The sequence below is a fragment of the Mustelus asterias genome, chromosome 6, assembly GCF_964213995.1.
Source record: "Mustelus asterias chromosome 6, sMusAst1.hap1.1, whole genome shotgun sequence".
Lineage (NCBI taxonomy): Eukaryota > Metazoa > Chordata > Chondrichthyes > Carcharhiniformes > Triakidae > Mustelus > Mustelus asterias.
The window spans coordinates 94711478-94737754 of NC_135806.1; the positions used below are offsets into that span (position 1 = coordinate 94711478).

At 42.6% G+C, this 26277-nt stretch overlaps 1 protein-coding gene across 5 annotated transcripts in view; it reads left to right on the plus strand.

Annotated features, from left to right (window-relative positions):
- Positions 1 to 22734, plus strand: part of skic3 (SKI3 subunit of superkiller complex) — a 108942-nt gene extending 86208 nt beyond the window's left edge. For all 5 annotated transcript variants that reach the window (XM_078214771.1, XM_078214770.1, XM_078214772.1 and 2 more), the window contains exons 33-41: positions 1018 to 1071; positions 1236 to 1347; positions 4934 to 5062; positions 5595 to 5719; positions 6650 to 6808; positions 8197 to 8349; positions 11250 to 11380; positions 12848 to 12971; positions 21696 to 22734. In XM_078214771.1, coding sequence (XP_078070897.1) covers positions 1018 to 1071; positions 1236 to 1347; positions 4934 to 5062; positions 5595 to 5719; positions 6650 to 6808; positions 8197 to 8349; positions 11250 to 11380; positions 12848 to 12971; positions 21696 to 21773 — 1065 coding nt within the window. In that variant the 3' untranslated portion in view covers positions 21774 to 22734. The remainder of the gene's footprint in view (positions 1 to 1017; positions 1072 to 1235; positions 1348 to 4933; positions 5063 to 5594; positions 5720 to 6649; positions 6809 to 8196; positions 8350 to 11249; positions 11381 to 12847; positions 12972 to 21695) is intronic.
- Positions 22735 to 26277: the final 3543 nt, after the last annotated feature.

The following is a 26277-nucleotide window of genomic DNA, read 5'->3' on the forward strand; positions in this document are numbered from 1 at the left end:
ATCACTGCCTGGCCTCGGACCCCCGCAGTGCTGCCCCACAGCCTCCCCCCTCCCCACCCACTGCCCGATCGCAACCCGCACAAGCATTCCTGGGCCAGCAACCCCCTCAACCCGCTCCGATCGTTGGCCTTCCTCCAGTACCGACCGGATCCAAATGGCAGAGTGGAACTCTTCCCCCCACCGATCACCCTGCCTTCTGAGCAGTGCCAAGGTGCCCCCTGGGCATGGGCACTTTGCCCCTTGGGCGGTGCCAGGGGCACAGGCTCGCACTGTCAGGGTGCCCATGCCCAGGGGGCACCCCCCCCCCCCCCACAGCCCGACCCTCTGGGGGGTCCCGATTGCCCTCCCCTTCATTCCAGCGAGGTCATCCCGCTCATTCCCTGAAAATAGAGAACTACTCTAAACCCCGCCGGAGTGAAATTGCATGGGCGGGGTGGGAGATGTTATCAGGCCCCGAGAATTCAGTCCCAGGCCCAATAATCACATGGAAATAATTTTTAAAATATATTTAAAGTACATACCTGGCCTTCCCGCCAGTTTCCTGCGTAGTCCCGACTGCGAATCGGCACATGCGCGCGTCTCCCGACCAAACCCACCAAAAAATTAGTGGGTTGGAATGGGAGAATCGCCCCTCTTGTGTTTAATTGTATGCAGACAGTGGGCATTAATTGGGGATTCACTTGTGCTCCTACAAATGGGCATAGTCTGGAACGGTGGGTTAGGAGACACATGCTTGTATTGTGTCATTGCTTATAAAAGTGTAAAGATTGGCTCCTTCACCAGCTGCCTCTCTGGAATATAACTCTAATAGAATATAATATTCTGGAATATTAGTGCTCTGCACAAGTACATCGTTTGTATTAAGAGTTGTTTCTGCAAATATTTTATCAACTTATGTAAAGTAGTTCATCAATATGAAAAACACTTGGTAGAGGAAAAGATATTTGAATTTAGTTTTTAATGTAGCGATATGATCAGAAACAGTATCTTGACCTTCTCGAACATTTTTTTCTTTAGGCTGGGGCAATAGCTGGCAATATTGCACAGATTCTAAGTTCTCATCACACAAAGGTAAATGCAAGCAAAAGTAGTAATCATGCTGTTGCTTGCTTATTGTTCAGACTAAAATCACTAATAATAATTTACTTACAAAACAAGTCGCACTTTACAAACATCTTAACATAAAACATTCATGGTTTAAGCATTTTGTGCCTTAAATTCTTTTTTTCTTCCAGAGTGCGCTTCTGTGCAGTGCTGTAAATCAGTTGGCAGAAGGTAAACATGCAGCTGACAGTAAAAAGGATAATGCATTAAAAACTATTCAAAAGGCAGTCCATCTGTATCCAGGTAAGTATAGAGTCCGTGTTTCAAATTAAAACAAAAAATACCTCCCTTGCCCCAGTATGTGTTAAACTATCATTAGGTTACCAATGGAGAGATTTTCTATTACATTCAAAATATTTTGACAGTAGTTCCATATAGCACGGTTTCTCGGAGTCCACGGTTTTTCTTTCTCTTCATAGAATCCCTACAGTGTAAAAGGAGGCCATTTGGCCCATTGAGTCTGCACCGACTCTCTGACAGAGCGTCTCACTCGTAACACTACATAATTGCCCTGCTAATCCCCCTAAGCTACACATTTTGGGACACTAAGGGGCAATTTACCAAGGCCAATCCACCTAACCCGCACATCTTTGGACTGTGGGAGGGAACTGGATCACTCGGAGGAAACCTCCGCAGACATGGGAAGAACGTGCAAACTCCACAGTCACCCAAGGCCAGAATTGAACCCGGGTCCCTGGCGCTGTGAGGCAACAGTGCTAACCACTGTGCCATTGTGCTGCCCCTCTTTTATTAGTCTCAGGTACTCTGTTGTATATCCAGTTAGTCCTGAAATCTTCATATCACCAGACTTTGGCTTCATGAGCTACTTAATATGACAGTTGCTTCACTTTGTTGTCAGAGCACATCTTGAGCTCTAACTCTGGGTTTATCTTTATTGAAGATTCAGCGAGACTCCCTTCATTATTGGAAGGCAACTTTGCAAACACAAATCTGCACATTTTTAACTTGGGATCTGAATGGTAAATTTGAAGATTATCAGTCTCAAAGATGTTCCAATAACTCTATATCCTCGGTTCTGTTATCTGTACAGATTTCAACTCTGTGTATTGGTTATCAGTCTGCTTGACACTGAAGATATTGGCCACAAACTCACTATTAAGCATGATGTGACTTTAGTTATCTAAACATTTCTAGTGCTGGTTGATGAGCAACAACCCTGAACAAAGTAGTGTTGAAACTGAATCAGTTGAGACAATGGATTACCATTATCGGCCAACTTAATTTTTTAAAACCGTAATTCCACAGCATTACATAGGAATTACAACATGGAAACATGGTATTCAGCACCAAAAGCCTGTGTTGGTACTTATCCTTTATACAAGGAGCAGTCCTAAATTCATGTACCTGTTCTGTTGCCATAACCCACTTTTCTTCAACCATCTATCAATGATCAATGCCTCTACTTCAGTGACTGACATTGATAATTATTAGCTTCTTTTAAATCACCATATCCACTTGAGGTTCCGCTTTCATGGTTTGTGAACCCCATCCCCAAATCCTGCTACAAAAACCAATAACTACAGTTACTGTAAATCAGAAAATGCTGGGAAAACTCGCAAGTATATCAGCATCTCTGTTTAAGAAAGGGAATAGAAATGACCCTGGTAATTATAGACCGGTTAGTCTTACTTCGGTGGTTGGTAAATTGATGGAAAAGGTCCTTAGAGATGGGATTTACGACCATTTAGAAAGATGCTGATTAATCTGGGATAGTCAGCACGGATTCGTGAAGGGCAAGTCGTGCCTCACAAATTTGATTTAATTTTTTGAGGAGGTAACTAAGTGTTGATGAAGGTAGGGCAGTTGATGTCATATACATGGATTTTAGTAAGGCGTTTGATACGGTCCCCCATAGTCGGCTTATGATGAAAGTAAGGAGGTGTGGGATAGAGGGAAAGTTGGCAGATTAGATCGGTAACTGGCTATCTGATCGAAGACAGGTGGATGGAAAATTTTCGGACTGGAGGCAGGTTGCTAGCGGAGTGCCACAGGGATCAGTGCTTGGTCCTCTGCTCTTTGTGATTTTTATTAATGACTTAGAGGAGGGGGCTGAAGGGTGGATCAGTACATTTGCTGATGACACCAAGATTGGTGGAGTAGTGGATGAGGTGGAGGGCTGTTGTAGGCTGCAAAGAGACATAGATAGGATGCAAAGCTGGGCTGAAAAATGGCAAATGGAGTTTAACCCTGATAAATGTGAGGTGATTCATTTTGGTAGGACTAATTTAAATGTGGATTACAGGGTCAAAGGTAGGGTTCTGAAGACTGTGGAGGAACGGAGAGATCTTGGGGTCCATATCCACAGATCTCTAAAGGTTGCCACTCAAGTGGATAGAGCTGTGAAGAAGGCCTATAGTGTGTTAGCTTTTATTAACAGGGGGTTGGAGTTTAAGAGCCGTGGGGTTATGCTGCAACTGTACAGGACCTTGGTGAGACCACATTTGGAATATTGTGTGCAGTTCTGGTCACCTCACTATAAGAAGGATGTGGAAGCGCTGGAAAGAGTGCAGAGGAGATTTACCAGGATGTTGCCTGGTTTGGAGGGTAGGTCTTATGAGGAAAGGTTGAGGGAGCTAGGGCTGTTCTCTCTGGAGCGGAGGAGGCTGAGGGGAGACTTAATAGAGGTTTATAAAATGATGAAGGGGATAGATAGAGTGAACATTCAAACACTATTTCCTCGGGTGGATGGAGCTATTACAAGGGGGCATAACTATAGGGTTCATGGTGGGAGATATAGGAAGGATATCAAAAGTAGGTTCTTTACGCAGAGAGTGGCTGGGGTGTGGAATGGACTGCCTGCAGTGATAGTGGAGTCAGACACTTTAGGAACATTTAAGCGGTTATTGGATAGGCACATGGAGCACACCAGGATGATAGGGAGTGGGATAGCTTGATCTTGGTTTCAGATAAAGCTCGGCACAACATTGTGGGCCGAAGGGCCTGTTCTGTGCTGCACTGTTCTATGTTCTATCTCTTAACTCTGTCAGCTAGGACCACATCTATGTGGGCCAGATAGGTGAGGATGGCAGATTTTCTTCTAAAGGAGATTAGTGAACCAGATGGGTTTTTACAACAATCAATAACTTGTCATTGTCACAGCTGCTCATACTCGTTTTATATTACAGATTATTAAACCCATGTCCCAAGAGCAGCCTGCTCCTCTGAATTACTAGTTCAGTGATGTTACCATTATGCCACCACCTACCCCCACAATTGTTAGACATGTAAAGAGGATTATAACAAACTAAGGAATTAAACACAATTGTCAGTACAAACCACAAATGCAAAAAATGAAGATGCTTTTTAAACCTTGAATTATGGCTTCCTTGATGTTTCTGTATTTAAAATCCAGAAATAACCATGAATGTGAGTCAGGCTTGTTTGCATTCACTGCTGTGCTTAATTTCCTTCTTTTTCCTGCTTTGCACAGCTCGAATAATGTCCTTGGCCATTAAATGGCTGCTCAACCACTTTAAAGGCACAACATGACCATTGTTGCTGATAAATCCTGATTGGACAAATTTCTACCAATAAGGCTGAGGATATCTAATTGAGAAACATACCAAGTGAAAAATTGAAATAATATGGATTCTTCCACTGCTGTTTTTTTAAAAAGCTTGATTAACATTTTGGTTTCTAAAATCAAAAAAATCTCTTTTTTAAAAATAAACTTAGTATTAAAACTTAGTTTTTAGAACTCAAAGTCTACTACTCTATTACATGTTGTAGCATGCAAAAATATTGAATGCTGTTTTCTGTTAATTATTTGACTGAGTAATTACGCTTCTATGTACGCATTGATTTGCAGATGATCCTTCAGTTTGGGCTGTTTTAATGGCAGCCTGTCACATGGAAAAAACATTATCACATTTAAAAGATATAAAACCAAAAGAAACTGCGTTAGATGAGATGTTTGTTACAACAATCACAACAAAAGGTAAGTGATGCATTTTACAATTTAGTTTGCATGGTAGTGTACCAATAAAGATTATTTTGTATTCCTTTGATTCAGTGTTCCATATATTTTGAGCTGAACTTCACATCCAATCTATTGCTTCAACATTCATGTAATTGCCTACTATGCTTTTACCCCATGCTTACTGTTTCTTGAAATGCTATTCGTACTTTCAGTAACTTAATTAGGATCTGCCTTCTCCAGTGTCATTTTTGTATGACTCCCTAGTGTCACTAGTTGTTATAACATGTCTTCTACATTAACCTGTTGTATCTGATATAGTAAGAAGTCTCACAACACCAGGTTAAAGTCCAACAGGTTTATTTGGAATCACCTGATGGAGCAGCACTCCATAAGCTCGTAATTCCAAATAAACCTATTGGAGTTTAACCTGGTATTGTGAGACTTCTTACTGTTATATCTGATATTTGTGCTATTGCTTAATTTTGCTGTATATTTTTAGGGAGAGGTGTTCTCTTTCGTATATAATTTTGAAATTTGTTTTATTTTATAGTGGAAACAGAGAAGACAATACCAGCTCTCTATCTTCAATCCCTAGAAAACTGGTCTCTGCAACAGGCTGCAACTGGATTAAAAGAAAGGGGCAGGCACTCTGAAGCTGAAGCCTTCTGCACTAAAGTACTGTATAATTCAAACAGCAGTTTCATATATATCTGCAACAGTGTATTGTTCTGCAGGGTGATGGCTGTATAATAAATTCAGGCCAAAAGATTTCAAAACTTAAAAAGAAAATTTGAAAATAAAAATATATTTTATAAAATCTGTCATTTTGAGTACAGTGACCTAGGTAACCATTTTTTTGAGACATTATTGCAACCAGTGAATATTTTGGTATGCAGTTTTAGATCTAGGGACTTACGAAAATGTCCTATCATCAACTATAATATCTGACAGATGCTTTAAAATTTAATGTAACCACAGCAATTTGCATTGCACATTTAATGTAGGAAAGCATTCCACCTTGCTTCACAGAAACCTGGAACACTCTCCTTAACAGCTTTATGTGTGCACCTACCCCACAAGGACTGCAGCGATTCAAGAGGCATTACCACCTTTTCAAGGGCAGTTAGCGCCAGGGACTTGGGTCACTGTCTGGGTGGAGTTTGCACATTCTCCCCATGTCTGCGTGGGTTTCCTCCGGGTGCTCCAGTTTCCTCCCACAGTCCAAAGATGTGCGGGTTAAGTGGATTGGCAATGTTAAATTGCCCCTTCGTATCAGGGGGATTAGCTGGAGTACATGCATGGGGTCTGGGTGGGATTGTGGTCAGTGCAGACTCGATGGGTCGAATGGCCCCTTTCTGTTCTGTAGGATTCTATGATTCTAAATGCTGGCCTTGCCAGCAATGCCCACGTCAAATAAAGAAAACGCAAATGCATTTGAACAAAAATGTGATACTGATCCAAAGGAGATATTGGTCGGTGCAACTAAAGCCTTGGTCAAAGAAATTAAAAGAAGGTTTTTAAGGGGGAGAGAGGGAGCATATCATTTAAAGATGTTCTTAAAATTATCAAGCACTTTTTTTTAATTGATGGACTCCTTTATCTTAGGTTCTAAAGAGACAGCCAGACCACCCAGTGGTGTTCCTATTACTGAGACAGGTTCAATGTGAACAGCTCTTGCTTTCAAACAAGCAGCTTCCAGATACTGTTTTAGAAGAGCTGAAGAAGGCTGTGATGTCGAACTTTACATCAGTAACCGCTTGGCATGTATGTTTGGTTTGTGGTTATGACTTATTGTAATAATCCTCCAGTTTGATTTGTTGTTATGGTTGTCTGAGCATTAGGTTGCAGGGCAGGAATTTAGAAAAAAACACATCAAATTTTCTGTAGATTATTCTGTTCATTGGACTCCTGCATTCTAAGTGAAAACACCCTGAACCTAACCATCAGCAATTTTAAACCTCAGAGTATTCTCTACTCTACTCAGTTGTTGGTTTCTTTCGTAAAACAACATTGAGAACCACCTAAACGTTAACTTTAAGAATTGTCACCCGAAGCTCAAATTTTAGAAGTTACTCTCTTGCAGAAAAAAGATGGGCTAAATGCTAAGTGGAGCATAAACATTAGCATGGGCTGGTTCTGCTAAATGTCCTATTTCTGTGCTGTATATTCTATGTAAGAGCGAATGCGCTGTATTGTGCCTTTCAAAATACTCCCATTGGTTTGCGGTCCCTTTGGGCAGATGGGTGTCCAAGATCTCCCCCTAATAATGCACGATTTCCCCTGATTTATATGAAGATCAAGGAGTCACCTCCCCATCATCCCACTAAATTTGCAGGGCTAGCAGTGGAGTTCCTGGACAGGCACATTTCTTGACCTTCCATTTCCAAATCAAGTATGGATTTTCTATTTCAGATTCATATATTTTAAAGGTGAGGCTATCTTGAAATCATGTCCACTTCTATAACACTGATTTCAGATCAGAATTTTGCAGTCAGCAGCAAAACAAGGGTGCTCACCACTGACATCAAGGAAAGTCTAACGGAGATTTAACAATCTCCTCAGCTTGACGTTTTGAATCTCGTTTAATGAGGATTAAAGGTGGAATTTCTTAGTTTATTTATTATCAAGAATTTTAATGTTGGAGAATTTAAGTTGTATTTTAATAGAAATCATAGGAAATTCATACCGTATGAATTTCACTGCAAAAATCTATCATTGAAACAGTAAATCTCACAACACCAGGTTAAAGTCTAACCCGTTTATTTGGTATCACGAGCTTTCAGAGTGCTGCTCCTTCATCAGGTGAGTGGAGCAGACTTGACAAAGCTTGTCACTCACCTGATGAAGGAGCAGCGCTCTGAAAGCTCGTGATCCCAAATAAACCTGTTGGACTTCAACCTGGTGTTGAGACTTCTTACTGTGTCCTCCCCAGTCCAGCGCTGGCATTGCCACATCATCATTGAAATACTCCTTTAAAGACATACAGATTCAGATGCCTGTTTTAATCATACAGATATATTTTTGCCATTTTGTTGTGCTAAATTGGTTTCTGAAATACAAAACATTGTCTAATATTACTGAGTCGTTATCACCCAGTCAGATTACTACATTAAACAATTTACATTCATCTTTTAATCTCTGGTTCCCTCTAGTGGCTGGCAGAAGTATATAAATCTCAGGGTTTGATGGTGGCCGCAGAGATGTGCTATCGGCAAGGATTGCAACTATCTTCTCAGAAAGGCAATATGAATGGCAAGTTGTCAAGTCTGCTCCGATTAGCACTCCTTGCACTCTCACTCAGTAAGGTAAGGATTTGATTAACTGCAACTGTAAATATTTTGTAAGTATTAAATTTTTGTCGATTTTTGGTGTCATGGTACAAATACCACAAGTGAAGGTTTTCTTTGTACAAATAAGTTTAAACCCCATTTGTTACTGCACTCTGAATCTTGGGGTTAGACGCTTGATTCTTGCTGCTAGATATTCCTTGAATAGAACATTTGAGCTTTCTAGATCATTTCTAATTTTAAAGCCAGTTTGGATGTTTTCTACCCTTCCTAGATTTCATGATATAAAAGGACTTTGTCAAAATGCTTGTTTCTGTCCTGGGGTAGCATCAGTTCATTTAGTAAATTCATTGCAGGATTTTAAAATGCATTGAATATGTTAAGTCATAGAAACCCTACAGTGCAGAAACAGGCCATTTGGCCCATCGAGTCTGCACCAAATTGATGTGTACATCAATGAAGTGCAGCTAAGTCCAAATTTTGTTGTCAGTAAAGAAAATTATGAATGTTTATTCTGGAAAATAAAACAGTTGAAAATGTTGTTGTATGACTGTTCGAGAGAATTGTTTATGATTATTTCAAACCCAGGTGTAAAACATTCCTTTTTAGAACATAGAACATTACAGCGCAGTACAGGCCCTTCGGCCCTCGATGTTGCTCCGACCGGTGGAACCAATCTAAAGCCCCTCTAATCTACACTATTCCAATATCATCCATATGTTTATCCAATAACAATTTGAATCCTCTTAATGTTGACGAGTCCACAACTGCTGCAGGCAGGGCATTCCACGCCCTTACTACTCTGAGTAAAGAAACTACCTCTAACATCTGTCCTATATCTCTCACCCCTCAATTTAAAGCTATGTCCCCTCGTGCTAGCCATCACCATCCGAGGAAAAAGGCTCTCACTATCCACCCTATCTAATCCTCTGATCATCTTGTATGCCTCTATTAAGTCACCTCTTAACCTTCTTCTCTCTTCTTGTCACCCAAATATTGTCATTTTATTTTCCATCCTACATTTTCCCTCATTCTACTGAGGATGGAATGTAAACCTGCTCTTCCACCTGTAGCAGTGCAGCAGTGCTAGAGGCAATGTTAAAAAGGCTTGGGTGGATGACTGCAGCTTTGTCTTCCTCCATATGAAGAGGTGAACTGGGGTGTTTTGCTGAAACCGCAAGTGATCCATGTGCACATTCTCCATGTCTCTCCCTCTCTCACACAATCCCGCGCTCTGCTTCCCCTCTCAATCCCACGCACTGCTTCCCCCCTCAATCCCGCCCTACTACATGCTGGAGGACATTGTCTGTTCCCTCCATTAGCTCCCGCCCTGACTCCAGGGGAAAAGGTAGATTCTGGAAAACTGTGCAAAAGCAATTCTTTCCATTACAGCATAGCAACTCTTCATCTGTTTTAGTGCCACAAATTCATTTTCCCGTCATTACAAAATGTCATTATATCCAGATTTGTTTTTCCCAAGGACAACATATTAATAATGAGAATACTTGAGTATCTCCATTGATTGTCACACCACGTTATGAAATTTGTTTGTTTTAAATGAGCATATTTTAAAATAATTATCAGTAACAGTGCCCTCTACCCTGATAACTACATCCATCATTGACCATCGTCATTCCCCTCTCTGGAGGTCAGTGCTTGAATGAAGGTGTCCTTGTGTCACAATACCTCTGCCCACCACCTAATTAGTAACCCAGTGTAATTGATGTATGCAAGTTGGAAAAATGAAAATTCAAGTGCAAGTTCCTTCTCTCAGTTTTAGGGTTTTATCACTATCTCCTGACATTTTGAATATCTTGAAGTGTAATCACAAAATATGGTTGTTTCGTGCTTGATAAAGTTATGATGTCTGACAGACCCACCATTCTCGAAATAACCCTTTAACAAAATGGGTAAATTAATCATTTAACTTGAAGCTTTCCTTTGAAAATATTATAGTATAATTGATTGCTGTTTTTGTTCAATCATAAAATATCATTGGCCTATCATTTCTAGAATAGAATAGAATCCCTATAGTGCAGAAGGAGGCCATTCGGCCCATTGTGTCTGCACCAACTGTCCAAAAGAGCATCTTACCCAGGCCCATTGGCCTCGCCCTATCCCCTTAACCCCACACATTTACCATGGATGTTGCTATTGACTGTGACAAGTAAACATTGAATTAATGACCAGAGGTAATTAAATGTTTAAAAGAGCAGAATGATGCTTAATTTTGAGATGAAGCTGTAGTACGAGGCCAAAATAAGTTCTTTAAAAAGTACTGCACCTTTCCTATGCTGTGATCAGCCCATCATCTTTTGATTTAGAGGCATACACACTGTATTAAAGTTTGCATGCTCATTTATAAAAATTTGGATCCAGCACCTTTCTCATCATGCTTTTCTGCATTACGGATAGACTTAATCTGAGGATTTCCATGCACAAAGTGTTCAGGACAACTGATTACTTACTACATTGATTTTGAGAATGCTTACTTTGTCTGATATGATAAAGTATGTAAATACTTGCCACCTCTTAAGATTTTTCAGAATATCAACTGGTTAACCTCTAGCCAATATAGTTTTGTGACTGAATAAATTTGTTGGCAGGGAAGGGAAAGAATATAAGATAACTAATAGACTACTTAAGTAGTTCTGAAAAGTTGAAAACTAGTGATTATCATATTAAGGTGAGTGCCACCAGTTTTCCCCTCTTCCAATTGAAGTTAATTAGATTTGCAATTATTGTCTGGTTGGTGAAATTTTATTTCTATGATGGGTTTTGATATAAGTTTCCAAACAAACTTAGTACAATTTTAAAAGAAGGTAGATCTTGCCCCTTTTCAATAGGTTCAGCATGAAGTATATTATACCTGATTGAACAATATTGTGTAATAATTTTATACTTGGACTTTTTTTTAGATTAAATTTCAAAACAATCGATGGATATCACTAGTCAAAGAAGCAACCGGTGAAGCTCAAAAGATCTGTTTCTGTCCTCTTGCTGGTCTATTTCAAGCACTCGTGCAATTTATAGTTAAAATGGGAGCAAGGTAATGTTATACTTGTATGTTTACTGCCTCGAATACTATCAAAACGTCAAATTATGCACTGAAACATGTAAGAGAAGTAGCGACTCTAGTAGAGGACAGCAAGACAGATTTTGAAGTTCTAATGTAAGGTCATCAATCCGGAACATAAACCCTGTTTCTCTCTCCGTAGATGCTTCTTGCTGTGAGTGTTTCCAACATTTTCTGTTTTATTTAAGGCAGAACTGAATGTGGTCAAACCAGATCAAATAACTAATTCAAACCATTTGTGCTGCATGTGCATTTACGTTTGTGCCTCTCACACATTGGGGTGCAGAGATGAGGCTTTACTTAGGGATTGACAGGATTCAGAGATGGTACGATCTTTGCTGGAACTGTTGTGCTCTAACGTAGAGGTAAAGGTGTAGTTGAGCAAATCAACAATTGCAAAAGTGTCATGTTGAATGGAGAACCAAAGGCTAGATAGTTGAGGTTCTTTAAGTGAGGTTGTAAGTTATTTAGTGGAAAGATTTATTAATGGATCATAAAAGCAAAATAGTGCGGCATGGTAGCACAGTGGTTAGCACTGCTGCTTCACAGCTCCAGGAACCTGGGTTCGATTCTCGGCTTGGGTCACTGTCTGTGTGGAGTTTGCACATTCTCCTTGTGTCTGCGTGGATTTGCTCCGGTTTCCTCCCACAGTCCAAAGATGTGCGGGTTCGGTTGATTGGCCATGCTAAAAAATTGCCCCTTAGTGTCCTGAGATGCGTAGGTTAGAGGGATTAGTGGGGAAAATATGTAGGGATATGGGGATAGGGCCTGGGTGGGATTGTAGTCGGTGCAGACTCGATGGGCCGAATGGCCTCTTTCTGTACTGTAGGATTTCTATGAGTGCGGATGCTGGAAACCTGTATTTATTTTTTAATGGACAACTGTTGAAAGGATTTGAAGAAAATGAAGAGGATGAGTGGTGCGAGATGCAGTCAAGTTGTCAGGTGACCTTGTCAACGATAGAGTTGGCAAAGTCAAAAGGTGTGGCCATGAATGTGGGTAGGAGAGTTCACATGAAAGGAGAGGTTTAGGGATAATAAAAGGGCGGTGAATTTTGAAGAGAAAAGGTAAGGGAGCTGAAATAATAGTTGGAATTGTTGAGGGTATGCTCAGTGCACAGGTGGACTGGAGGAAAGAAGGAACAATATCTTGTGGAAATTCGATGTAGTTGAATGTGAAGGTAGAGGTTGAGGATTTTAGAGGAGGGAACATAAGAAATAGAGACACAAAAGAACTGTAACAGTATGAACGAGGAGAAACTCCTAGAGGAGTTGGAGGAGAGACTAACTTATGATGGTGTGATGAAGTTTGGATGGAGCCGATAGCGGAAAAGATGGTCAGTCTTTGGACTCTAACATTTTGACTTGACTTCTAAACCTCGAAGGGCTTTAGAGGCTAAATAGGACAAATTGATTCAATTTCCTTGTGTCTGTCCTACAGGGAAACACGACGGCTGCTGGAGAGAGTGGTATATCAACCTGGTTATACAGAGAGCATTGCATCAGTTGCACGTTGGTACCTCCTCCGACATTTGTGGGCCAAAAATGATGATGAACTTATCACAGTAAGATTAACCAACTGGCTATTTTATTGTTAAACAAGGAGGATTTTTCAATTGATGCTATCACTTGTCTCAGTTATAAGGCTAGGGCAAAGTTTAACACTAAATTATTTAATGTGCATTGGATTTCCTACAGCTCCACATGCTATACGGTTGGCCTTATTGGCAATCTCATAAATAGGGCTCAAACCCCATGAAGATTAGAGCTGAAATAACGCACATCATAACTATCCTGCAGGATAATGGCTAGCCCAATCAGATCATTGCGCTCTGTATATCATGCATTCTCACAAGTGGGCCTAAGGCTGCCACCTTTGGACCTGAAAAATGCCAGTCTACGGGCGGCACGGTAGCACAGTGGTTAGCACTGCTGCTTCACAGCTCCAGGGTCCCGGGTTCGATTCCCGGCTCGGATCACTGTCTGTGTGGAGTTTGCACATTCTCCTCGTGTCTGCGTGGGTTTCCTCCGGGTGCTCCGGTTTCCTCCCACAGTCCAAAGATGTGCGGGTTAGGTTGATTGGCCAGGTTAAAAAAAAAATTGCCCCTTAGAGTCCTGGGATGCGTAGGTTAGAGGGATTAGTGGGTAAAATATGTGGGGGTAGGGCCTGGGTGGGATTGTGGTCGGTGCAGACTCGATGGGCCAAATGGCCTCCTTCTGCACTGTAGGGTTTCTATGATTCTTTCTATGATTCTACCTCAAATTATCCTGGAAGGATCAGATATCTAAACTGTTTGAGCAACAGGTGAAGCTAGCCATTTCGTGTTACAACTCTGCAGTAGTGACGGCACAATGGCGTAGTGGTTAGCATTGCTGCCCACAGCACCAGGGACCTGGTTCATTTCCAGCCTGGGGTCTGTCTATGCAGAGTTTGCACGTTGTCCCCGTGTCTACGTGGGTTTCCTCTCACAGCCCAAAGACATGCAGGTTAGGTGGATTGGTTAAATTGCCTCCTTAAGTATGTATGTGTGTGCGTGGCTGTCTGTCTTTCTGGTTGTTCTTGATATGGTGTAATGCCCCATAAGCTATAAGCCTCTGGCGACAGACAACGATCTGTTCAAGGAATAATAAGCTACAGAAACAGACAAAAGTCTGACCTATGCACTGTCAATGTGTGGGAAGGTTGAAAGAAAGAGACAGTCTGCGTTAACAGGATGGCTACCACACAAATGAGTAATGTGATATATGACTTCAGTGCCAGAGTGATGCCAACTACTTAGGCCATATGTCCTAAGAACTGGCAATCCTATCAAATCCATGACCACTATCACCTAAAAGGACAAGAGTAGCAGACAAATGGGAACACCACTACCTTGAAATTCCCTTCTAAGTCACTCGCCATCCTGACTTGGAAATAGATTGTCATTCCTTCACTGTCATGTTTCAAAATCCTTGATTTGATTTATTATTGTCACATGTATTGGGATACAGTGAAAAATATTGTTTCGCACGCACTATACAGACAAAGCATACCATTCATCGAGAAGGAAACGAGAGTGCAGAATGTAGTGTTACAGTCATTGTTAAGGTGTAGAGAAAGATCAACTTAGTGTGAGGTAGGTCCATTCAAAAGTCTGATGGCAGCAGAGAAGAAGCTGTCCTTGAATCAGTTGGCACAAGACTTTTGGATCTTTTTCCCGACGGGAGAAAGTGGAAGAGAGAATGTCCGGGGTCCTTAATTATGCTGGCTGCTTTGCCGAGGCAGCGGGAAGTGTAGACTGAGCCAATGGATGGGAGGCTAGTTTGCGTGATGGATTGGGCTACATTCACGAGCTTTTGTAGTTTCTTGTGGTCTTGGGCAGAGCAGGAGCCATACCAAGCTGTGAAACAACCAGAAAGAATGCTTTCTATGGTGCATCTGTAAAGGTTGGTAAGAGTCGTAGTGGACATGCCAAATTTCCTTAGTCTTCTGTGAAAGTAGAGGCATTGGTGGGCTTTCTTAACTATAGTGTTGACATGGGTGGACCAGGACAGGTTTTTGGTGATCTAAACACCTAAAAACTTTAAGCTTTTGACCATTTCTACTTCGTTCCTGTTGATGTAGACAGGGGCATGTTCTCCACTATGCTTCCTGAAGTCAATGACAATCTCCTATGTTTTGTTGACATTGAGGGAGAGATTATTGACGCCGCACCAGTTCACCAGATTCTCTATCTCATTCCTGTACTCTGTCTCGTCATTGTTTGAGATCCGTCCCACTATGGTGATGTCGTCAGCAAACTTGAAAATCGAGTTGGAAGGGAATTTGGCCACACAGTCATAGGTGTATAAGGAGTATAGTAGGGGGCTGAGAACACAGCCTTGTGGGGCACCGGTGCTGAGGGTGATCGTGGAGGTGGTGTTGTTGCATATCTTTACTGGAACTCCCTAACAGAACTGTAGCTGTTCCTGTATCACAGTATTTCAAGAAGGCAGCTCACTACCACCCTTTCAAGAGCAATTAGCCACACAGTCATCCAGCAAATGAATAAAAGAAAATGCAGTGTAACCTGTTGCTCCCTCTGGAATTACGGAGTCTGTCCTGATGAGTGCAAGATGAAAAGCTTCAACAGCATGTCTATTTTTTTTTAAATGAAAAAAATCATAGTATGCCTTAATAATCAAGCCACCAAAAATTTATATGGTACTGGGCAGCACGGTAGCACAGTAGTTAGCACTGCTGCCTCACAACGCCAGGTACCCAGGTTCAATTCCTGGCTTTGGTCACTGTCTGTGTGGAGTTTGCACGTTCTCCCCATGTCTGCATGGGTTTCCTCCGGGTGCTCAGGTCCCACAGTTCAAAGATGTGCTATGCTAAATTGCACTTTAGTGTCAGGGGTCTAGCAAGGGTAAATGCATGGGGTTATGCCGATAGGCGGGGTGGGATTGTGATCAGTACAGACTCGATGGGCTGAATGGCTTCCTCTGTACTGTCGGGATTCTATGATTCTCTTACAGAACATTGCAATGTGCTTCTCAGTGAATTGTTTTTGAGTTGTAGTCACTCTTGTAGGCAAGCTCAGTATCTAATTGCACATCACAAGATTCCACAAAAAGCAATGGGATAAAATGACAGTCAATCTGTTTTAGTGATGTTGATTAATGGATCAAAAGAACAAAGAATAATACAGCACAGGAACAGGCCCTTCGGCCCTCCAAGCTTGCGCCGCTCATGTGCCCACTAGACCATTATTTTGTATCCCTCTATTCCCAGTCTGTTCATGTGGCTATCTAGATAAGTCTTAAACGATCCGAGCGGGTCCGCCTCAATCACCTTGCTTGGCAGTGCATTCCAGGCCCCCACCACCCTCTGTGTAAAATACGTCCCCCTGACATCTGTGTTGAACCTTGCCCCCTTCACCTTGAACCCGTTACCCCTTGTGTTCGTCACCTCCGACCTGGGAAAAAGCTTCCCACTGTTCACCCTATCTATGCCCTTCATAATTTTATACACCTCTATTAGGTCGCCCCTCATCCTCCGTCTTTCCAGGGAGAACAACCCCAGTTTACCCAATCTCTCCTCATAGCTAAGACCCTCCATACCTGGCAACATCCTGGTAAACCTTCTCTGTACACTCTCCAAAGCCTCCACGTCCTTCTGGTAGTGTGGCGACCAGAACTGGACGCAGTATTCCAAATGTGGCCTAACCATCGTTCTCTCCAGCTGCAACATCATAAACCAACTTTTATATTCTATGCCCCGTTCAACAAAGGCAAGCATGCCATATGCCTTCTTCACCACCCTCTCCACCTGTGCTGCCAACTTTAAGGATCTGTGGACTTGTACACCCAGGTCCTTCTGTGTGTCTATACTCCTGATGGTTCTGCCATTTATTGTATAGTTCCCCCTTACATTAGATCTACCGAAATGCATCACTTTGCATTTATCTGGATTAAATTCCATCTGCCATTTCTCCGCCCAATGTTCAAGCCTATCTATATCCTGCTGTATTCTCTGACAATGTTCATCACTATCCGCAACTCCAGCAATCTTCGTGTCGTCCGCAAACTTACTGATCACACCAGTTACATCTTCCTCCAAATCATTTATATATATCACAAACAGCAGAGGTCCCAGAACACCACTAGTCACAGACTTCCAACCGGAAAAAAACCTTTCCACTGCTACTCTCTGTCTTCTATGGCTAAGCCAGTTCTCCACCCATCTAGCGAGCCCATCTATCCCGTGAGATTTAACCTTTTGCACCAGCCTGCCATGAGGGTCCTTGTCAAACGCTTTACTAAAATCCATATAGACGACATCCACGGCCCTTCCCTCGTCAATCGTTTTTGTCACATCCTCAAAAAATTCAACCAAATTTGTGAGGCATGACCTCCCTCGTACAAAACCATGCTGTCTATCGCTAATGAGATTATTCAGTTCTAAATACACATATATCCTATCTCTAAGAATCTTCTCCAACAACTTCCCTACCACGGACGTCAAGCTCACCGGCCTATAATTACCCGGGTTATCCTTGCGACCTTTCTTAAATAACGGGACCATATTTGCTATCCTCCAATCCTCTGGGACCTCACCTGTGTCCAGCGAAGAGACAAAGATTTCTGTTAGAGGCCCAGCAATTTCATCTCTTGCCTCCCTGAGGAGTCTAGGATAGATGCCATCCGGCCTTGGGGATTTGTCTGTCTTAATGTTTCCTAAAAAACCTAACACTTCCTCCCTTGTAATTGAGATATTTTCTTACCGGTCAACACATCTCTCTCAGACACCAGTCAACATGTCCCTCTCCTTTGTGAATACTGATGCAAAGTATTTGTTTAGGATCTCACCTACTTCCTTTGGTTCTAAGCATAATTCCCCTCCTTTGTCCCTGAGAGGTCCGATTCTTTCCCTAACAACCCTCTTGTTCCTAACGTATGTATAAAATGCCTTAGGATTCTCCTTAATCCTGTCTGCCAAGGACATTTCGTGACCCCTTTTTTGCCCTTCTAAGTCCCTGTTTGAGTTATTTTCTACTTTCTCTGTATTCCTCCAGTGCTCCATCTGTTTTTAGCTGCCTGGACCTCATGTATGCCTCTTTTTTCTTTTTGATTAGACCCACAATTTCACTGGTTATCCACGGCTCTCGAATCCTACCTTTCCGATCCTTCCTCTTTACAGGCACATGCCTGTCCTGCAGTCCCATCAACTGCTCCTTGAAAGACTCCCACATGCCAGATGTGGATTTACCCTCGAACAGCCTCTCCCAATCAAGAGCCACCAAATCCTGCCTAATCCGGCTGTAGTTAGCCTTCCCCCAATTCAGTACCTTACCCATAGGACAACACTCATCTTTTTCCATTACTATCCTAAAGATTACAGAATTGTGGTCACTATTTGCCACATGTTCCCCTCCTGCAACTTTGATGACCTAACCAGGCTCATTCCCCAGTACTAGGTCCAGTATAGCCCCCTCTCTAGTTGGACTGTCAACATATTGTTCCAAAGAACCTTCCTGTATGCATTTTATAAATTCTTCCCCGTCCAGGCCCCCAGCCCTAAGTGATTTCCAGTCTATGTGAGGGAAATTAAAATCTCCCCCTACAACAACCCTATTTTTTCTGCACCTGTCCAGAATCTCCTTGCATATCCATTCCTCAACTTTCCGTGGGCTGTTGGGAGGCCTGTAGTATACCCCTAGCATAGTGACTGCGCCCTTCCTGTTTCTGAGCTCCACCCACAGTGACTCGTTACCTGACCCTTCCATATTGTCCACCCTCTGTACCACTATAATATGCTCCCTAACCAGCATTGCTACTCCCCTACCTCTCCTCGCCCAAAACACTTATACCCCGGAATATTCAGCTGCCAGTCCTGTCCTTTTAACCAAGTCTCCGTCACTGCAACCACACCCAAGTTCTGCGCAAGCATTAAGGCTCTAAGCTCGTCTGTCTTGCCCGTGACGCTCCTTGCATTGAAGCAGATGCACTCCAGACCTCCAGGCCCACTGAGGTCATCCTTCCCCAGAATGCCCTTCCTCTTAGATAGCCTTGTCTTGGCTCCAACCTCGTCCCCAGCCTCTATGCTTATTGACCTATTGTTCTGATCCCCACCCCCCCGCCACATTAGTTTAAACCCACCCGAACCACACTAGCAAAACTCCCAGCTAGGATATTCGTACCCCTCCAGTTTAGGTGCAACCCGTCCTTCTTGTACAGGTGCCATCCTCTCTTGAAGACTTCCCAGTGATCCACGAATTCGAAACCCTCCCTCCTGCACCAGTCCTTTAGCCACGCGTTCAGCTGTGCAGCCTCCCTGTTCTTAGCCTCACTAGCTTGTGGCACTGGGACTAGTCCAGAGATCGCTACCCTAGAGGCCCTGCTTTTTAGCCTACTACCCAACTCCCTGAATTGCCCTCACAGGACGTCCCTGCTCTTTCTGCCAATGTCATTTGCACCAATGTGGACAATGACGTCCGTCTGGTTACCCGCCTTTTTTAGGATGCTTCCTACCCGCTCAGAGACATCCAGGACCCCGGCACCAGGGAGACAGACTACCATCCTGGAGTCTCGTTCACGCCCACAGAACTGCCTATCAGTGCCTCTAACCATTTCATCCCCCACTACTATTGCTCTCCTGGTTCCCCTCTTTCCCTTCTGAGCCACAGAGCCCGATTCCGTGCCAGTGACCTGGTCACCGTGGCTTACCCCTGGAGGGTCATTGCCCCCCCCCCACACACACAGTATCCAATCAGGAGGATCAGTGGCAAGGACCCTACTTGGTGAACAGAATATTAGCCAGCATATGTTGGGAGGTCAATCATCTCAATTCTGGGATATCAGTCCAGAAGTTGCACAGGGTAGTGTCCCAGGCTTAGCCACTTCAGTTGCTGCTTCAACAACCTTCCCTCGATTGTAAAGTCCAAATTCAGGATATTTGCAGATGTTAGCACACTGCAGCAGCATTCATGCAGTCCAAGTCCATATACAGCAAGACCTAGATCTTGAGGGACCTTGGAGTGCATGTCCAAAGATTCCTGAAGGCAGCAGTGTAAGTAGGCCAGGTGATTAAGAAGCCATATGGGTTACTTGCTTTTATTAGCTAAGACATAGAATATAAAAGCAGGGACATTATGATGGATCTGTATAAAACACTTGTAAGGCTACAACTAGAGTACTGTGTGCAGTTCTGCTCGCTACACTGGAAAGATGTGATTGCACTGGAGAGGATGCAGAGGAGATTCACCAGGATGTTGCCAGTACAGGATCGTTTCAGCTTTCGAGAGAGGCTGGTTAGGCTGGGTTTGTTTTCCTCAGAGCAGAGAAGGCTGAGGGAGGACCTGATTGAGGTGGACGAAATTTAAGAGAAATAGATAGGGTAGATAGCAAGGAACATTTCCCCTTTAATAAAGGGGTCAGTAACCAGGGGGCATAGATTTAAGGGAAAGGGCAGCAGGTTCGGAGCGGATTTGAAGGAAAACTTTCACCCAGAGGGTGGTGGGAATCTGGAACTTGCTGCCAGAAAGGGTGGTAGAAGTGGGAACCCTCAGCATTTAGATGAGCACTTGAAACACTCTAGCATTCAGACCAAGTGCTGGAAAATGGGATTAGATTGGACAGGTGCTTGATGGCAAGTGCAGACATGATGGCTGAAGGATATCTTTGTGTGTTACAAAATCGTATGACTCTCTTTGGTTATGTTGGTAGTAGTTTCATGATGACTTTTCACCATTCTTGTTTAAAATTTCCATGGTCTCAGCTGCTTCTTCAAAAATGGCCAGGGCAAAAGGGCACAAATTCATGGTTCTTGGTTTAACATCCAAAAGATATTTCCTTTGACACTGCACTTTCTTGATGTTGTATTAAACTATCAGACTCAGTTACATGCTGAAATCTATGAGTGAGACTTGAACCTACAACTTTCTGACTGTGGAAATTGCTACTAACTTCAGCCAAATCTAATGCTGATCATTTTTGCACACAAGATCTCCACCAAACAAAGGAAGTAATGTTTCCTAGATCTATATGTAATACTCTGGACACAGTGGAAATGAAATTCGTGCAAGCAGAGCAAAACGTGGCTTGCTAGCCCAGAGGAGGCAGGAATCTGAGGTGGAATCTGGAGCAGTAACGTGCAATTTCCATCGAAAATTCAACTTGGACACTCACCCTCCCTTGCAGGGTTTAGGATATAGAACATAGAACAGTACCGCACGGAACAGGCCCTGTGGCCCACGATGTTGTGCCGAGCTTTATCTGAAACCAAGATATGTCTTCAAACAGCCTTGGGCTACTCCAATAATTTTTGCCAGTACATCCTCTTTATGCCCAGCAGAAAAGGCATAGGTTGTAATAAGTAATGGTTGTATGTCAACCAGCTACCCAGCTATTGGAGCAATGCAGGCAAGGAAAACTAGTTTTCACCAACAATCCCACACTTACATAGAACAGTACAGTACAGGCCCTTCAGCCCTCGATGTTGTGCCGAGCTTTGTCTGAAATCAAGATCAAGCTATCCCACTCCTTATCATTCTGGTGTGCTCCTTGCAGCAGAATTGTTGAATCCTAATCATGGGCAGTAATGCTAATCTTTTTGTTTCATTCTCCCACAGCCCCAGCAGGTCCTGAAGTCAGTTGTGGTAAGCTCATCACTGATTTGACTGAGCTTAGCTGATTTTACACAAACTACATTTGAAAACTGGGACTTTGCTGATCTTAATGGATCAGATACTTGCCAGATAAACTCAGATTACAAATTATGTTCACTTGCTCAAAATTGTTTGTTTCAAATGAATTTACTATACTTCCAGGTTTTACTTCAAAATGCCAAACTGAAAGAAGATTTCAGAATGGAAGAGCTGTACAAGAAACTTCTTGCATCATCATAACTCAACAAAATCAAGGATCTGAATTCAAATGCATGCAGAATAAAGTATTGCATAGTAATTGCATGTGGCCACCAATATCACTTAGACTTCTGGTTGTCAAATAGCAGTACCTATATATAGCTGGTTTTCTTTGAAGCACTTTGGGTATTTTTTTTAAAAATGCTAATATCTAGATCTAAATGTTCTCTGCTACCATCATATTTCCCTGCATTTTGCATCTTAAAAGGTGAAAATTCAAAAATACCGTAATGACTGGGAAGCATGCTGATTTCTCTTTTTAGCTGAATGGTTTATCTTTAACTTGACCAGTGATCTGTAATATTGCAGTATAAATCACAAAGAAACAATCATGTTTGAACATTTGTTGCAAAGGCGTAATGTCACATGAATTCACATCATGATTTCCTATTGAAACCTGCAGTTGTAGGTAAAGATATTTTGTTGCAAATTTCTGTTGAGTTTATTTAGCTTCACAGAACTGTTGATTACTTTTATGATGCATGCAACCTCTATGATGGACTTGGTTGTTTAGGACAGAAATATTATTTGTGCTTTGCATCAAATTATTCAAGTCAGATTTACTATGCAATAGCAAATGTGTAAATTCTGTATTGAACTCAAATCTTAAAATGCTGCTTCAATAAAAAAAACCAACTTGATCCATAGGAATCCTTCATTACTTTTAAAGAGTGATCTTATTGGGAAAATATTTCAGTGATACTTCTTCCCTACAGCTTTGCATCATATTGATCGAATAAAAATTCAAAGGACTTTGAGTAACAATCAAGTTTTACTCTGAACTCACGTTCTGTGGAGGTGGAGCGTGAGTCCAAGGTCACAATGCGGTGGTTAAAGGACAGTATTTGGAAATCAACAGTTGACCCTCTGGAGTTGAGTATTGAGGTCTTTGTTGTCCTCCTTTATATATAGCTTGCTTTGAATAAATTTAATTACTTTCACCTACCCAGTAATTGAAGAGCCTCACAATTATTACAAGGGCACTTGCCCCACACCAGCCTGTTGAGCTAAAGCTTACCCCTGCCACAGGTAAATTACAGGCAGTGGTGTAATGAGTCCAAGTACCGCCTAGTCTAGTCTCAATCAGTAAAGTGATGGAAGGGGTCATCAATAGTGCTATCAAGCAGCACCTGCTCAGTGATGTCCATTTTGGGTTTCGCTAGGGTCACTCAGCTTCTGACTTCATTACAGCCTTGGTTCAAACGTGGATGAAAGAGGTGAAATCCAGAGGCGAGATGAGAGTGACAGCCCTTGACATCAAGGCCGCATTCGACAGAGTGTGGCATCAAGGAGCCCTAGCAAAACTCGAGTCAATGGGTATCAGGGGGCAAACACTTCGCTGGTTGGAGCCATACCTGGTACATAGGAAGATGGTTGTGAAGGGTCAGTCATCTCAGCTCCAGGACATCTCTGCAGGAGTCCCTCAGGGTAGTGTCCTAGGCCCAACAATCTTCAGCTTCTTCATCAATGACCTTCCCTCTGTTATAAGGTCAAAAGTGGGGATGTTCGCCAATTGATTGTGCAATGTTCAGCACCAGCTGTGGCTCCTCAGATACTGAAGCAGTCCATGTTAAAATGCCACAAGATCTGGGCAATATCCAGGCTTGGGCTGACAAGTGGCAAGTTACATTTGCGCTACAGAAAAGCCAGGTAATGACCATCGCCAATAAGAGACACTTTAACCACTGCCTCTTGACATTCAATGGCATTACATCACTGAATCCCCCACTGTCAACATTTTGGGGTTACCATTGACCAGAAATTCAACTGGACTCCCAACATTAACACAGTGGCCACAAGAGCAGGTCAGGGGCTAGGAATACTGCGGTGAGTAATTCACCTCCTGACTCACAAAAGCCTGCCTATCATCTACAAGTCAGGAGTGTGATGGAATACTCCCCATTGGCTTGGATGGGTGCAGCTCCATCAGCACAAGAAGCTTGACACCATCCAGGACAAAGCAGCCTGCTTGATTGGCACCACATCTACAAACATCCACTCCCTCCACCACGGACGCTCAGTAGCAGCAGTGTGTATTATCTACAAGATGCACTGCAGCAATTCACCAAAGATCCTTAGACAGCACCTTCCAAACCCATGACCACTTCCATCTAGAAGCACAAGGGCAGTAGATAATTGGGAACATCACCTGCAAGTTCCCCTCCAAGCCACTCACCATCCTGACTTGGAAATATATCACCGTTCCTTCAGTCGCTGGGTCAAAATCCTGGAATTCCCTTCCTAACAGCATTGTGGGTCAACCCACAGCACACGGACTGCACCACCACCTTCTCAAGGGCAACGAGGGATGGGCAATAAATGTTGGCCTGCCAACAACACCCATGTCCCACAAACTAATAAAAACAAACCACTTCCTTCGGTATCCTCTGATGGATCTGATCTCATCCTGATGGAGGACCACTACCTCCTCTTTCACTATGACTTAGCATCTGTCTTTACAATGGAAGAAAATCCTGCCAAAATATTCATTTAATACCTCACCGATGCTCTAATCTCCGACCTGATCCCTAATCAGCCTCATTCTTCCTTTTTGTATTTATATGTCTGCAGGTTAATCCAGTGGTGATAGAAATTCTGAGAAACATACCGCACCATGGTATTAATGACTTTGCTCTCAATAGCGTGAGTCAGAGAGAAAACAGATTGACAGTAGAAGCCTTTTGTTTTAAAGCACTTTGGCTTGTAGTTTTGACCTATGAATTACAGGAGAAAAAAAATTGATGATTCACTTAATAGGGTTAGTTTACTTACACCCATGATCACATTTAATTTGATTACAGAAAATGATTTCATAACACATTGGAAAAATAACTGTTATTCTACTCCCAGCAAATAAATATTTCAACCACAAAGAACGTCAGAATGTTCAAAATACGTTAGCAGTAATTATTCATACAATGACCTTGAAGTGGCCAGCTCTTGTTGGGTGCAGTTTGTTTGGATCCATCTGCAGTAAAGATCTTTGTTGTTTTCAGCCTCTTGCATCCCTTTTCAGAGGATGGATCTGAGGATAGGCCTTGATAAAGCCTATGAAGCTCCTCTCTAAGATACAATATCCAATAATGCGTTTAGTTCTTTCTTTAAACCATAGGTGAACCTGCGCAGAAGTTGTTCATCTTTAGGTTCCTTTCAGTAATTTCCACCACATGACGTCCTTCAACAACCTTCCATGAAGATTTTTTTAGAAGTGATTAGCAGAATACTAGGTCCCATCTTAGCTAATTTGTACAGTTCCTTCTGTTACAGATAAGGTAGAAAGGCAAACTGAACTCCTTTATTCTTCCCACTGACTAAGAGATGTTTTAATTTTTTGAAATAGGCTAATAGGTTTCCCCAAACCCTCTGTGATGTCAATTTTAAAGTGACCCACAGCAAACTCTCTTCAGGGTTAAACCAGAAGTATTGTTTATTTATATATTCAAACCCAGGCATGGTTGATGCAAGAACGCATCCGCGCGCGCACACACACACACACACACACGGAGCTTGTAGAGAACAGCTTCACATCTAGGAATAAATTAAAACAGCAGAAAAAAGGAATTCACATGAAGGTCAGAATGTGGGTTCCTTCATGTAGGATTTAAAGTTCAGGCAGGTTCGGCTAGCTGAAAGCAGGAATTGCCAAATTCAAAGTTGGTAATGATGCAGCAAGATGGAAGTTTGTATGCAGAGACTTGATCTGCTCTCTCAGCAATGGCAGGAATGTTAGTGAATCTGGCTTCGAGGAGATTTAGATTTGAGGCAGGCTTTGCTGTTGACTGGCTGCATGCTAACAGCAGACTGCCCTGGGAGTCCAGGAATGTTACATTAAAATTTTCTAAAGGGCTTAGGTCATGTGGTATTCCCATTGCTAAGTCCGTTTCAGGTTCAGTTTTCACATCTCTAGTCAAAATCCATTATTCACCTTGGGAGATAGATGATGGCTATTAATGCTTCTGCAGGTATGAGTTTTGATTGCTCGATGCAAGATGCCACAAGGATGAGAGTTGAGCTCTGTCCTGGAATTACTGTTGGAAATTTCCAGAACTGTAACCAATTTGTAAATCATGTAACCTGTTGCAGCCTTGTTTTTGGTAGCAAATTCCGTTATTAAATAAACATAAAGTAAGGTTTGACTGATCTCTCTCCCCTCTCAAACACTCTTACCCCTCACACACTCTTTACCAGTCTCCAGGCAGTTACCCACTCAGACACCTGTAGGCCCTGCTCAGCTATCTCATGCTCCACTCTGCATGCCTGGAACGCACTTCTTGGCACTTCTGCTCCAGGGTTCCCGGCCTCTTAGCTCCTAGCCTCTACAGCCCTTGGCATCCTGCCCTGCCCACGCTCCCATCCAGCCTTCGACTCCTGGGCTCCAAATGTGCTGATATGCTCCTCCAATCAAATTTTCTCTCCACATGTGCTGATGATAGGCCCACCATCAACAGCAAATGCAGGGAAGAAACAGCCAGTAATTGGAGGAGCA